The sequence below is a fragment of the Caretta caretta genome, chromosome 10 (assembly GCF_965140235.1).
Source record: "Caretta caretta isolate rCarCar2 chromosome 10, rCarCar1.hap1, whole genome shotgun sequence".
Classification (NCBI taxonomy): Eukaryota; Metazoa; Chordata; order Testudines; family Cheloniidae; genus Caretta; species Caretta caretta.
Window position 1 is genome coordinate 59,792,378 of NC_134215.1, and position 15,795 is coordinate 59,808,172.

General features: G+C 40.1%; 1 protein-coding gene across 20 annotated transcripts in view; it reads right to left on the reverse strand.

Moving 5' to 3' along the window:
• Positions 1-10: 10 nt before the first annotated feature.
• Positions 11-15,795, reverse strand: part of TEX9 (testis expressed 9) — a 41,550-nt gene continuing 25,765 nt past the window's right edge. For 19 of the 20 annotated variants that reach the window (XM_075133061.1, XM_048866881.2, XM_075133064.1 and 16 more), the window contains 4 exons: positions 11,920-12,093; positions 5,308-5,442; positions 3,326-3,460; positions 11-1,147 (listed from right to left, as the gene is read on the reverse strand). In XM_075133061.1, the coding sequence (XP_074989162.1) occupies positions 1,070-1,147; positions 3,326-3,460; positions 5,308-5,442; positions 11,920-12,093 (522 nt within the window). In that variant the 3' untranslated portion in view covers positions 11-1,069. The remainder of the gene's footprint in view (positions 1,148-3,325; positions 3,461-5,307; positions 5,443-11,919; positions 12,094-15,795) is intronic. The other variant, XM_048866869.2, reaches the window with a different exon arrangement.

Sequence of the window (15,795 nt, forward strand, 5' to 3'; positions counted from 1 at the left end):
TTCACCTATAGTCAGTCCGGTCCATTTATTCTTGATTATTGTAACAGGATTATAAAATCATCATGTAGTATCTGTACACCACCTAGCACTATGGGGCCTGCATTCCTGATTGTGCCCTTTAGGTTTGACTGTAATATATACAACACTAAATGAATGATGCTAAGAATGATCGTTATTTTCATCCAACATATTCACCTTCAAATATTTCAGTACACACATTTGAACTTATTAAATATTGCTGAAAATTGAGAAATTTTCATTTTACATTGACACTTTATGCCAATATTTATCACTTTGAAAAATAAAGCTATGGCATCAGATCTCTTGCCTCTAGTCATCAGAGGCAATTTTAAACAATATTTCCATGTTAGTGAACTAATTTTTGTATGCTTTATCAGACATCAAGATTTAATTGCTAAGGCAAGTTATCAACTCTTCTGTAAATCAAGACAACCACCATCCACTAACGTATTTAATGTTCCAACCCAGCTAAGATTGTGAAGATCTACTAAGGAGGGATGGACAACAAACATTGTCCCTACATATTTCCCAAACTTTTATTTTTACAATAAAATTTATGTTTTTATGTCCAAGTTGTAAAATGACCAGAAGCATTTTCCTCCCCATTAATGAGGTTTTTGAACTATCACTTTAGTTTTCTGAGATATATAAACATTACCTTTTATTTGGACAGCAGTATTTTTCATCTTATCTCAACTACAGTTTCAAACAATCAGTATGAAAACAGAAAATTGGTAACCAAAACAGATGTTTATACAATGTGTTCTTCTCTCCCTACTGCTTGCCTAACCCATTACAGTCAGTGAGAATATAGAGCATTTAGTCACTTTGCTACATTGTTCGGTGAATAACATTTCAAAGTATATTGCAACACAAAACTATTTACAATCAAACATTAAAATGTTTATCCTATTATAACTTTTAAACTAAAATTAATCCTGGTAAAATTGATTAAAATTATCTATTTGGACATATGTGGTAAGTATTAATACTTTTAAAACAGCATACAATCAGAACTGATTTTCAAACAGAGGCATTGAACACGGCATCAGGAATTTCCCCACTCAAGAGCTTTCATAAACTCTTCTTCAGTGAAAGAGAGCATTTTAGCAGCTTCAATATGCATCTATAAAAGATTAACGTAATTTAGTTAACCAATAAGGGGTATAAGAGAAGATGATTTCACATTTCCTATATCATGTTATTTGTAGCCTAGACAGTTTAATGCAAATAGAAGTGGAATATGAAATAGGTTTTGTTTTATTTTAAGAAAAATTGTGATTTCTCTTTTTGTGTGTGTTGCACTACTGAAGGAAGCTTTGGCTTTTTCTGTCTTTCATTACAAATTAAGCACTGGTCCTTTCCTTATATGTACTTCTCTACACCTGACATGCTTTTACAAGAGAATCATTGTCTTTCCAAAAACATAACATTCAACTCTGCTCTATACTTCTAGGAACCTTTTAAATTCATGGTTAAGATGACAATGTTTCTTCTGAGCAGTCTAAAAATACTTACCAGTTAAGACTGCTACAGGAACTATTCAGAACAGAAGAATCTGCTGCTATTCTATCTGCATATCAGTTTTCTTTTTAAAAAAAGCAAGTTACTAAAGCAGACTGCCTTAGAGACAGTTGGAGCCCAATACTGGTTACTAAACAACGCCTTCATGACTTTTCAAACTATTGAAGAGGTTCTGTCTGTCTCTGCAGTTTCACTACTACAATTAACTTAAGATACTGTACTAGACCCTAAGTATGGTATAATAAAGTACATTACATAAACTACCAAAATCTCAATAGTTTACAGAAATGCTGTCTTCTCATGACCAATAAGTATAGTGACTTAAACTCCTAGCAGTGTGGTTGAAAGGGGAAAATGGTGGTAAAAACATAAAAATAAGGACCTTGCTTTTTCACACTCCATATTAACACAACCTACCACTCAAAAGGGCAGCAGATTTTGAAGCCTGTAAAAGCCCCTTAAATGCGTATGATGAGAGCAAGTTTTAGATCATATTATAGAGGTTAATATTTTTATCATCCCCACATTTTAGACTTTTTTTAAAAAGGAGAAAATTACAATCTTAGAAAAAAAAATCTTTAATTTTTTAAAGTTGCAAAATCAATGTCCCATTGAAATCTTTTTTTCCTGCTGGCAGAAAAATTTTCTTCAGTATAACTGTGTTCTTAGGGAACTAGTCTGATGTGGTAAACATTAAGCACAAGAAGCAGCTGATGTCCAAAAGGGATCTGAATTTTTAATATATAAACATATCCATTCAAAACAAAAAAACAGTTATAACTCCTGTAATACACCAGACTCCAGCTCTGGAAAGCTGAAGAGATCGTCCACCCGTATCCCTTTTTATAAATAAGGCCTTTTCCAAAATGTTCTCCTCTGGGAGCTTGTCCTCTAAATCTAGCGAGATAACCAGATGTGGCCCTAAGGCAACCATTTTGAACACCAAGCAATCTGACTGCTGCAGATTGCAACTCCCTTCTTTCCAGATAGTATTTAGCTTCATTTATGTCTTCTCTCTCACTCCTAAGGTGGTCACACCTCCTGACCTGCACACTACTTCCTCCTATTGTACCCATCCAAATTTGGCATACAAATATTGTATGGATGACCCAAACTATCTTTCCCTGTGAGTGCAATACATCAAGTTTATTTTGCATAAACTTTTTGAAGTTCTTGTCATAGATTAGGAGGCTAAACATAACCAAAGTTATCTGCAGAAGACCACACAATTTCTGAAATAGCTCATGTAGGACAGAACATTGTTGCATTAAGGTAACATGTTATTACTGAAAGGCCATGGTGCTGACATGTCGAAGCTCTATTTTACATAATTCCCAATTTAAGAGGAATTCCCTGCATTGTCAGGACAGCATGAGGAAGCTGCTCCTATTTAAGCTGTATTCGCTCAGTGAATGAAGAGGCCATTGATCTCAGAACTGCCCAATACAGCTTTTAGCAGCACTAAACACATTCCAATTCAGGGACAAAAAGCCAAGACATTCAATTCAAGAAATGACCTGTCCAGTTTTCAGGATTTTTTGTTAAAGGAGAAAGCCAGCAGTGCTACTTGTACCCCCATGACAGCGGCAAGCTTAACCACCCAAATTGCCTAAACATACCACTTTTTGGAGACTGTGGGGATGCAGATCTGTTAGTTCATATGTTACTGCAGGAAAAATACTGATGGTAATCTTCACAATTAGCATTTGCAACCTGTAGTGTGCAACTCTATCAATATATAAAAGTGAATGTTGTTAAGCTTTTAGGTTAACAGACTCACCTTTTGTCTCTTCAGAATGTCAATTAACTTTAACTGTTTCTTGAAACCTGTCATTAGCTCTCCTTTTTGCTTCTCCAGTCTCTTGTTTGCTATTTTTAGTTCTTCCAGTTTTTTGTGCTCTTGGTTGGCTATGTCCTAGAGGAGGACAAAAACAACCTGTTATCTGTAGAATAGGCACAAAAGAAAACATACCAGCAATCTGCGATATTTCAGAAGGAGAAAAAGAGAGACATCAAAACTATTCTTTTACTAAAGCTTTTGACTTATACCCTTAAAAAAACAAAACCCCACACCTAGCTGATAACTGTCTTCTGTGCTACGAAGGCAGCAGAATTTATACTGGTACCACAATGTGCATTGCTTCTGTGTGTTTTAGGCATGCATGATCAGTTGTAATCCATACCTATGTCCACATATTTATCTCTTCTTTCAAGCTGTCAGAGATCTGTTTGGGTGCCCCCTTTCAGCCACCCAACAAACTACTGTGAGGGGAATTCAAGCCTCTGGGTCCCTGGATCTTTGATTTAAGCCTCCAATGCCTGAATGGAGTCTGGCCACTGCCCCAATCTTGGGATCTGTAGGCACACTTGGGGAGCAGAGTAGCTGGCACCCCCTTTTGAGAGAAGGAACCCACTGTACAGCTGCCAAGCGCATGGGTTCTCGGGTGACTCTTGACACTTGCTCATACCTAACAACACACCCTCTCCCAAAAATTCCACCTCCAAGGTGTGAAGCTTCTGGTTTATAATTCAACTCTTTCTCAAGGCTCATCATAATTGTGAAGCATATAAACACACACGATGCTTTGCACAAATCCAATGTATTATTGCTTTTTTACTTTATAAAGCACATAAATACAGTTCCTACAGAAAATAAACCCTACATGCATTTTTCTTCACTAAGTTACTCCTCCCTTAGGAGTTGGAGGTGGGGGGCACTTCTGTGTCCAGGAAGGCATGGTTTCCCCTGCCTCACGCTGGGTGACTTCTCACTCGTCATGGAATCTCACCTTCCCCAGCTTGAGTGACCTTTCTCTCACCTTCCCAGCACTTCCTCTTCCTGGTGTGACTCCCTATTTTATATGCCTCCTTCCAATACCGGCCTTCCTTTATTTTGTTTCTTGTAACCTTCCACTGCTCCAAAATAACCCTCCCTCAAGGATGCAGTTACTCTCTCATAATTTTTGTGTGGTCAAAGTACTGTCATTATCCTTAAGTACCTTTCCTCACTCTGGAGTGTGCCTGTCCTATCTGTAATGCTGGACAGACACAGAGGCATTCATGATACAGTTGTTTTTCATAGTAACATTTCATAATTCCATAAGATCAACCAGAATATGTGTTGTAGAGATGTTTCAGAGTAGCAGCCGTGTTAGTCTGTATTCACAAAAAGAAAAGGAGTACTTGTGGCACCTTAGAGACTAACCATAGTTAAACATGTCTTCCTACCACATGCCAATGTCTGGCAGTCCAGTGCAGTAGAGAGAGAGAGACACTCCCTAGCTTTGTTTTTTCTTGATATAAGACAACATAGCTATTCAAGAGAAATAAACTGCTTTGCAGTTACAGGGTCAAATTTTGTCAACATGAATTATTTAACCTATAAGTGAAATATAGTATTTATCCCCTTCCATCTCTAATCATGTACTGGACTCAAGCAGATGTTGTGGGGGAGAGGACAACACAAACTCCAGCACTACACTTTATATAACCAATATGACATTTTTCAACAAGGGTTGCAATATTCTCTATACAGCTAAAACGCTTGTCCAGATACTCAACTGATTTGTTACAGTATTCTAATTGCCTTTTTCCAGCTTTGGAATTGTCTATGAAAGACAAAACGCCCACAAAATTCTTATTGCCATCCATGATTTGAGGGTGCTCACTTATGACATGCTCAAGCCCTTTGGTGATTTTTAAAGCATTTTTCAACAGGGGGTTATACTTAAATCAGTTTATTTTTTTAAACCACTACTGTACCTTATTGCTTTGCTTCAATTTATTCAGCTCCATTTTATACCTTTCTGCTTCCTCAAGAGCCCTATTTAAGCGAACTTCTGTGGCACTCTGACTGGTAGAAGCCTGCTTTTGTATGCGCTTTAGATTCTCTAGTTCCTAAATAAATTAAAAAAAGTGTGTTGAATAATGGCAAATCAATTAATCCCCCTATAAGCAACACATTTAGAGCAAGGGACATGGCAGAAAGCCTGATCTTGTTTGGCCCTGCAGTAGAATCAGACTTCACATCTCCTACTTTTATAGTTCTAGAATAGTTCTGCCTCCTCCCTCGCTGTCTTCCCCCCGCCCCCGAAATTCTTCTATCTGAATACTAAGACAGGGATCAATGAGACCAGAGGATTGCACCATGGGCTAGTGACACTGAATCAATGTTGCAAAACTTAAATCCCCTTGAGACAACTTGGTGTGCTGTCTAGTCTGGAAGACAGATCTAGAAGTCTCTCCCTTCTGATGCTACTATTTGATAGTGCTGTGAGTGGGGAGAAGGTGAGGGGATGAGGAAAAGGTGGTGATATGTAGAGCAGAGTAAAAGATAGAGATCAAAGGATGAAACTAACAGACTAAGGTCTGGTCTACACCAGAGGGGCGGATCAATCTAAGTTACGCAACTTCAGCTACGTGAATAATGTAGCTGAAGTTGACGTACTTAGACCTACTCAAGCGGTGTCTTCACTGCGGTGAGTCGACTGCTGCCACTGCCCCGTCGACTCTGCCTGCACCTCTCACAGCAGTGGAGCACAGGAGTCGACGGGAGAGTGCTTGGGAGTCAATTTATCGCTTCTATACTAGGTGCGATAAATCAACCCCAGCCGGTCGATCGCTGCCCGCTGATCCAGCAGGTAGTATAGACAAACCCTAAAACAAAGCAGAAGGAGACAAGAACATATGGTATCTTAGCAGAAATGGCAATCTTGTTATTCACATGAAAGATGAGATGTCTCTACAAAAGAGGAGTCAGGTTTTGTAAAGTAATGAGTAGAGAAAGGCTAAATGATTTAGCCTAAAGATAACATTTAAGACATTACTCTCTTTTAAGTCTTCTCCCTGAATTTTTGTCTCCTTTTGGGACATTGCCCCACTTTTTCATACTTCTGATATCAATCCTGCTGAGGCCAAGAGATTGTGTTGTTTTTTTTAAAATATGTGCCATTTGTGTTAGAAAGCTATCCTTAATGAATCTCTACAGGATGAATGACTTGATTATGTAAATGTCTGAATGACGAATCTGTATAGAAAAGCATTGTGGCAAACTAACACTGGATCATATGGATAGTGGAAGGATCCTGGACTTCTCCAAGCTGGACCCAGAGAACAGGAAGATGTGAAATCTAGAAAAAAAATGTGTGTCTGACTAAACCACCTAGATTCTATTGCTGAATTTCCTTCCCCCAAGATTTTGGACAAATGGAGTGGCTCTGCTACGCTACATTGTGTCAGTGACCAGGTCATATACAAGACTGAGGTAGGATTCACTCTTTTTTATCTCTGGAACGTACACACATTTTCAGGTAAGATAGCTTGGAAACATATATTCAGGCAGTAAACAAACAATACAGTATGTTCCTCTTCATAGCATCACCATCTCTTCTCTTGTGTTAAGATGGCAGAGCTCTGAATAAGGTCAATTGCTTGTCTCAGTCTTCAGTGCCATATACTCCACATTACATTAAAGAGAAATTCTAACTTTTGGAATAGAGCATTTCAGAACCTGGCAGCATAAAAGGATACAGGCAGTCCTTGACTTTACGACGTTAGACTTATGACGAACGGCACTTATGATGTTTCTGAACTGACACCCTGATTCAACTTACGATGTTGGTTTCGACTTTATGACGCTCAGTCCTGCAATGGCGTGGATTACAGTTCCAAGTTACGACGTTTCAACTTCTTATGCAATTTTCAGAAACCAGTTCTGTCATAAGTCCGAGGACTGCCTGCATATCGCTTGCACAGCATGTAAGCTATCAGCTAACCTAATCATATAATAAAAGGATGGTTAAATGCTCTTTTAATGCTCTGTTTGACGTTGGCTCCAGAGAGTAATAGGATGCAGTGGGATTTTTGCAGATCTTTCAGTGGGGTTGTATTGTATTTTCATATCTTGTCAACTAATGCTACAAAAATAAATAGAACTTTATTTTCTAAGTAACCAGGATTTCTGCAAATCCTCCACAAACAATTTTTACTGAATTATGTTTCCCAATTAAGTATCTGGAGAAGGGGTGGAAATTACTGCATCAGGTCTTTTCAGATTTTTTTCTTAAATATTTTTGTTTAGAATAGCCTAATTTAGTTTAATTTCCAAAAATCATTGCTCTCCACTGCCCCTCTACAGTTACTTTAACAAAAGAGTTCAATTTCTCCATTTGCTCTTACAACTAAGGGTGGCCAAAAATAATGTTGAAAGACAATCAGCTAAGCATGCTCAAAAACCACTAAGGTAAAAAGCATAGGGGATACTTGCCAGATAATGGTTTTAAAACTACTCAGCAGCAGAGCAGTCTCAAAAGGGACAACGCAAAGGCCTTAGGTATCAATATTCAAAACAGCCAGAACAGAATTTTTTTGGGGGGGGAAACCACAAAAACTTAGATCCAGGAATTTGTCTTATGAGGAGATAATAAAGTTATATTCTCTTCCTACATAACATACATCCCAGAGGTGTTTCTGGCGGAATAAACCTAATTTCTGTATGGCTTAAATGACATTACCAACCATTCAAAGGTTACCTGGATTTTAAAGTAGCTTTTAAAATTAATCTGGACAATCAATGTCAAGTGTCAGCCACTGTACACACATATGAATATGATAAGTTTGGGACACTGAAACAGAGACAAAAACAATAATATATACTTTTTTAGAAGTTAAGCTCTTCCCTTGCTAAGGGTGCAGAGAAGATTACAAATTAAAAGAAAAGTTTTACTTTAGAGAAATGAAGCCAAAAGCACAAAAATAAAACAGAGGTTAAAACTTATGCTATCCCAACCCACATATACAGACTCTCTAGACTCCAAAGATGTCAGTCTTCAATATCTGTGATCAACATATAGTGCAGACTCAGCTTATGATATTCAGCCAAATTTTCTGAAACATATCTACCGTTCATCTCTCTTTAATTAAATATTAATTAGTCTTGAATAATGTACTACAAACTTTGCCAAAGAACAAATAGCTTTCAAAACCAAAAGATCAAGTCAGTAAGAGATTTAACCATTTAAAAACAAGAATGATTTTTTAAATCATGTTTACTGGTAGTTAAAACTAAGTTTATGATTAAAAATATAAATGCTAATTGCCTAGGACAATCATACTTGTAAATTTAAGAGAACTATACTACTAACTAGATAGCTAGTTATACAGTACACACATTTTAGATATCTAAAATGTTCAGGCTTTTTTCTTCTCTGCCTCCTCAATCCTGTAGACAACTATTGCTATTACACATTACTATTTTCCTCCAAAAATGGAATATTCTCATTCGTGACAAAACCAATAGTCAGGATGACTGCACCCTTATTCAATTTACCTGCAAAGCCCATAACTGGTTTTGGTTTGGTTTGGTTTGAAGTACTTACACAAAACAGGTTTTTTTCAAATTCTTCACTTAGTAGTTTAAAAATGCCAATGCGACATCATTTTATTAAACATATAAAATAGAATGAAAGCATGTTTAATCATTGCTACAGTGTAGTTTGATATCAAGGACATGTGGTTTAGGCTCCAAGTTATGTGTTCAGTTTTCATTTAATCATTTTTAGATAATATTCTCTAGGTTGTTCAGATATGTTTGATTTTAATATCGACCTCTCCAGCTCTGAATAATTAAAGAAAAAAACACATGCTGCTCTTAGCTTAAGTTCCAAACAAACAAAGCTGTGTATGTGGGCCATCTGGTATAACCAGGCACTTCACAACTTTGCATATGTGGCTTGTACTTGGAGCCAGGTTGGTTTGGTTTTGATTCCTTAAAATCAGAGTGTGATTATTTTAAAGGGGCACAGTCAACTTACCAAAAAATAAAAACAAAGCAAACGCACACATACACACCCTCCACCCACCCACCAATAAAAAAACACCCCTATGTTGAATGGTGTTTTATTTTAAATCTACTATTGTTACAACAAGGTTGCTACAACTAAAATAATTAGAGAAATTAAATATTTCCCCTACTTTTCGTTTCCTCCTTTGTGAACTTGACTGCACTTTGTGTATGTATAGTCAGCGTCACCTGCCTCTAGTGATGTTCTACACAAGAATGAGGGGGGAAATTAAATATAGGAAAATGTGATTGCAAAACCTTAAAACTGTTGGGGGACCCTGGGACAAAATCTAAAACTATTCAATCTTTTTTAAAAAATGGGTTGACTGGACACTATCTTTAAATCAAAATGTACAGCATCAGTATAAGCAGAAGTCAGTATGTTAACTGCAGATTTGACTGTAAAGCAGGGCCGGCCTTACATAGGGGTGAACTGGGTGAAAGCCCAGAGTGCTGTTATAAATGGGGTGCCTCTGGAGCAGGGGTGCCTGTCCCCCTGCTGCTCTGCAGCCCTACCACTCAGCCCCCTGCCTTGGAGCTGCCCCTGGCCAACTGCTCCTGGGAGCTTCCCGTTTGCTGTACGGGAGGGAGGGAGGAAGCTGCTGATGTCAGAGTGTCCCCTGCCTCCCCCTGCCTATGTACTCCATCTCCACAGAGTGGGTGGGGTGTGTGTGTGTGAGAGAGGACAGGGCTCACCAAGAGAGGGAGGGAGCTGCTGGCAGCGGCTGCAGCTGTGTCTGAAAGAGCTTTCCTTCAGGCTGGTGAGTGCAGCTCTCTTAAAGGGGCAGCGCGCGGTCTCTCACACAGTCCCCCAGCTCACACACGCTGTCTCTTTCACACTCACCCCTCTCAACACATACTTATATTGTTGTTACTTGTTGGTAGTTCCTGCAATGCATGTATGTTCTCTGTAATTTTGTTCTTTCAAAGTGCTGTTATTTTAGTTTTTTGACTGGTCTGTGCATTTCATAATTTTATTTCTCTCTCATGCTTACATTTAATTCTTTGACTAATGAGTTCTAAAATGCCTAACCTATCCTGGCTGGAGTAATTATCATTACTACTTTTATCATCATATTGTGCTTGGTCATTCATTATTTAAAGTGGTACAATCAAATAATAGTATCCTTCTAGAATGTAACTTTAGTTTGTACTAGCCTTAGCGGTGCCAGTTCAAAAAACATTAGCTAAACACATAACTTTAGATACTGGGCAGATGAAGGTTGCTTATTTTCAAATTGTATTTTTAGTTATATCTGTAAAATAACTTAAAATTTGCATGAAAATAAAAGCAGTTCCAGTTATGATACCAATAGCAATGATGGAGTCAAATGTTAGTGAGTCATAGAATATCAGAGTTGGAAGGGACCTCAGGAGGTAACCTAGTCCAAACCCCTGCTCAAAGAAGAACCAATCCCCCATTTTTTGCCCCAGATCCCTAAATGGCCCCCTCAAGGACTGAACTCACAACCCTGGGTTTAGCAAGCCAATGCTCAAACCACAGAGCTATCCCTCCCCATCACATACATGATCGGTAAACATAAATGCCAAAATAATTAGAAAAATAAATTCCCTTTCTTAATAAAAGAGGAAAAAAACATAACATTTGTTAAAATTATGTTTTTAGTGAAAAACAATTGACTAAAATAGAGTAGATAATGGCAGTAACACAGATTTTAAGCAGATTTTATTTATTTTTATGTATCTCTAATAAAGATAGTGTACAAAGTATCAAATGTGTGTTTCTGATATCTGTGTTAAAGCTCTAGAACTGATACCTCAAGGCATGGGTTGGGAATATCTTGCTGTATTATCTCCTGATTGTTCTAAATTTACATATACGCTTTAAACGTGGCTTTAACTGGAGTTTGTATACATATATTTTTTCTTTATATAACAATTAGATACAATGCTCCTGTCAGCTAATTCCTAAGGTATCAGCTGCAAAAACCTTTTTTTTTAGTTTTTAGTTTTAGAGTTTTTAGGTGCCTAAGCAGTCCCTGGAATTATGGTTAAAGTTTCCTCCCTGCCAAATCTGAAATGGAGCCCTGGGTGAGCCAGGAGCGCCATGGGCTTTGGCAAGATGTAGTCCCCCATGTAGCGCGTAGCCTTGAGCCACATGTCAAGCATCAGGCACCACAAGCCACAGCAGCAGCACAGAAAGCAATACACCATATACCATGCCACCCTTACTTCTGCACTGCTGCTGTTGCCTTACCTGCCAGTATTAGGCTGCCCTGCCAGTGGTTAATTTGTGCCAGGGCTGAGCTCTAGCCTCTGGCATCTCTTTCAATACAAATTAAACACTGGGGAAGGGAGTGGGGCCCAGAGGTGATGGGGGTTGGGAAGCCCAGAGAGTCCGTGGGGGCCAGGAGTGATGGGGTGGGGGTGCCAAAATACAAGTTCGCCCAGGATGCCATTTTCCCAAAGGCTGGCCTTACTGTAAAGCAATCCAGGTAAAGGATGTACTTGTGGCAATTATATATTTTTTCCTTCAAGTAAGGCTAAGGAAATTAAATGAATGGCTGCATTACCTTTTCTACTGCAGTGAGCTGTTGATGTAATCCTTCATTTTTCCTGTTAGCTTCCTCTGACAGCATTTTGTACTTTTCAATTTGAAACTGTTGAGTACTGATTGTTCGCTGGAGTCTAGCACTTTCTTCCTCAGTTTCTTTAACACGAGAGTTTAAATTCCGATTCTCATCATCCTGTCAGTCAATAATTCGTAAATTTAGAAATCAATGAATGTTTTAAGAACGTGTTAGGATGAGAAAGCGTTTTTCTACAATTAATATGGAGTCATTAGTTCATGGTTTTTGCAGATATTGTTGTGATCACTGGTGTCTCTTAATTTTTAAAAAGTTTTTAAAACAACATTTCTCATAAGCAATACCTGATAACTCACAGTGCAGTTCACAATCCAGTTTGGTTACCAAAAAATAAAAATCTTAAATTTTGCTCTTAGTCAACACTTCAGTAAATGTTAATTTTCTACCAAATTTTTTCTAGTCTTATTTGAACAATATGCCAAATTAGATATATGCTTTAAATAAAACTTCAGTAATTTAAGGTTCAAGGCACGGAAGATCACAGCACATACTGTGATAGCCATCATTAGTTATAGAACAGAGGTGGGCAAACTACAGCCTGCCTGGCCCCTGAGCTCCTGGCTGGGGAGGCTAGCCCCCGGCCCCTCCCCTGCTGTCCCCCCTCCCCCACAGCCACACCACCACACGGCCAGCGCTCTGGGCAGCAGGGCTGTGCACTACTGCAGCACAGAGTGGCAGTGTGTCTAGCTCTGGCCAGGCAGCGCGGCTGCCAGACATGCTGCTCTGAGGAGCATGGTAAGGGGTTGGGGGGGTTGGGTAAGGGCCAGGGGGTCCCGGGGGGCAGTCAGGCTGTAGTTTGGTTGGATGTAGTTTGGTTGGGAGCAGGGGGTGGTAGGATGGGGCAGAGGTTCTGGGGGGGGCAGGGGATGGGGAACGGGGGGAGGTTAGACTGGGGGGATCCTGGGGGGCAGTTATGGTGGGCGTCTCGGGAGGGGGCTGTCAGAGGACAAGGAGTGGGGGGGGGGTTGGATGGGTGGGTAGTTCTGAGGGGGGCAGTCATGGGGTGGGAAGTGGGAGGAGGCGGGGGCCAGGCTGTTTGGGGAGGCACAGCCTTCCCTACCCGGCCCTCCATACACTTTTGCACCCCTATGTGGCCCTTGGGCCAAAAAGTTTGCCCACCCTGTTATAGAATAATGTATATAGTAAAGTCATGCAGATGTTCTACAATGTAAATTCAGAACAGTAACATACTTGTGAGAATGTATATAAATAAATGTTTAAAAAAATCTCACTAAGGAGAAAGGGTGGATACTCTGAATTTTCATCACAATTACAATATTGTAATTACAGTAATTACAATACAATAAAGAATAATCAGTACCCAACTTTTAGTGAGATCACTGATTTTTGAGTTACATTCACAGCTCATATTCTTGGATACCTCAAGTACCCAAATTCATGTTTATTTTAAAATCAAGTGGTATACAGCAACAGCTGAATTTTCATGTCCTATTTACCAAATTACATCCCTATTTTAAAATAATTTTATGATTTAGAAATCATTTTTCCTTTTAGAGCATGAAATATCTTGAATATTGTCTTATAAATCAGTGTTAAGACAAGTCAAAAGACTTGGGGAAAAAAATCAAGCCACATCCAAAAGTTTTTGAGGAGAAAGTTTCTTCAACTTTTAAGACAATAAAACTGCCCCACACCCCGAAAACAAAACAAAAACAAAAAAAACCCAGTAACATGAACCTCTTTGGGAGGAAATCGGCCTTTTGCTATATCCCAAAATTCAACAAACAGTAAAAATGATACATGTTAATGATATCCAGTATGCTACTTATACATAGGGTTGCCAGGCATCCAGTTTTCGAACAGAACGCCCGGTTGAAAAGGGACCCTGGCGGCTCCGGTCAGCACTGCTGACTGGGCCATTAAAAGTCTGGTTGGCAGCGCAGTGGCACTAAGGCAGGCTTCCTGCCTGCCTTAGCTCCGCGCAGCTCATGGAAGTGGCCAGCATGTCCCTGCGGACCCTAGGCACAGGGGTGGCCAGGGAAGCTCTTCATGCTGCCCCCACCTGAAGCGCCAGATCCGCAGCTCCCATTGGCTGGGAACGATGGCCAGTGGAAGCTGCAGGGATGGCGCCTGTGGGCACGGGCAGCATGCACCATTCAGAACTGCCTGGCCACACCTCCACATAGGGGCTGGACATGCCAGCTACTTCCGGGAGCAGCGCAGAGCCAGGGCAGGCAGGGAGTCTGCCTTAACCCTGCTGCACTGCCTACCAGGACCCGCCTGAGGTAAATGCCGCCTGGCCAGAGTCCACACCCTGAACTCTCTGCCCCAGATTGGAACCTTCTCCTGCACGCTAACTCTCTCCCAGACCCTGCACCCCCACCCACATCTTGAAGAACAGTAACAGTATTTTTTTCTTTTCGTGGTTGCAGACATGTATTTCACTTGTCTAGTAGGAAGTGGGGCTCTGAGTCTACTGAAATAGTGACTGCAGAACTGCCTTCCCAAAGTTTGTATCTGACTTGATGCCATAGTAATCGCATAATGTTTCTCAAAAGTATGTACAGAAGACCATGTTGCAGCCCTACAAATATCCAATATTGAAACATTGCTGACAAATGCAATCGATGTAGCCTGAGGCCTTGTCGAATGACCTGATAACATCTGTGGGGGCATGGTCTGAGCTACTTCATAAGCTGTAGTAATGCAGGAAGTTATCCACCTGGCAACTGTCTGCACAGAGACCACCTGTCCTTCCATCCCATCCACATAAGAGACAAAAAGCCAATTCGATGAATAAATGATTTGGTCTTTTCCTGAAAGAACACCAGGCACCACCTCAGATCTAACATATGAAGCCGCTGTTCATCTGCATTTGAGTGCGGCTTAGGAAAATACAGGTAAATAAATAACCTGGTTAAGGTGAAACTACTCTGGACAAAAACTTTGGATGTAGCTCAAGAAAACTTTGTCTTAGAAGAACTGTCTATGGGAGGCTTTGCCATAAGGGCCTGCATTTCACTGACTCTTCTTTTCGAAGTTATAGCAACAAGAACGACTGTCTTTTAGGAAAGGAGAGACAATGGATCATGTTGCTAATGGCTCAAACAGAGGACCAATGAGCATGGCCAGAATAGCACTCCTCCAAGAAGAGGAGAAAGAATCTCTCTGAGCATTGGAATGACTCTGATTAGTTTTAATGGAGTTCTTCTCCTCAGGGCACCAGGGGAAAGGGACCGGAGTCGTCTTCTCCAAGGAGAAGAATCTGGATCTGGCAGCCTATCAAGGGTCCACACCAGCTCAGAAGACTGACAGGCCTGGTGATCTGCAAAGGGCCCCAGGGCCAAAACTAGCTTCATGGCATGTTCCATGTGGTGCTATTTTAAACATAAGTTCTGAGCAACCTGAAACCTTTCCTTAAAGAAGCGACAAATGGAGAACTTTTCCTTTACATGCCCCTCTCCTAGACACAGCAAACATTACATGTGGAGGATCACTTTGGGGGATAGCCACCACAAACAAAGGACAGTCCTTAAATCCTGGTGAGGGCACAGTATCGTGTAACATTATAAATGGAAGTAACTCCTACACTAACTACAAGGATACTACTAATTAACTATTCACAGATAATCTCACTGTTGTCATGTAAAATCTGCATGGGAAGCTCCAACACAAGCTGTGGGCAGTGAGAAGGAACCGAGGGGGGTCCAAGTGCCACCGACCTTATATAGACATAGGAGGGGCTGCTACAAGAGCCAAATAATGTAACCACCACCCTGACAGGTACTGCTAAGCAAAGTTATCCAGCTTCAGTACACTGGGCATGCATGCATCTGAGTG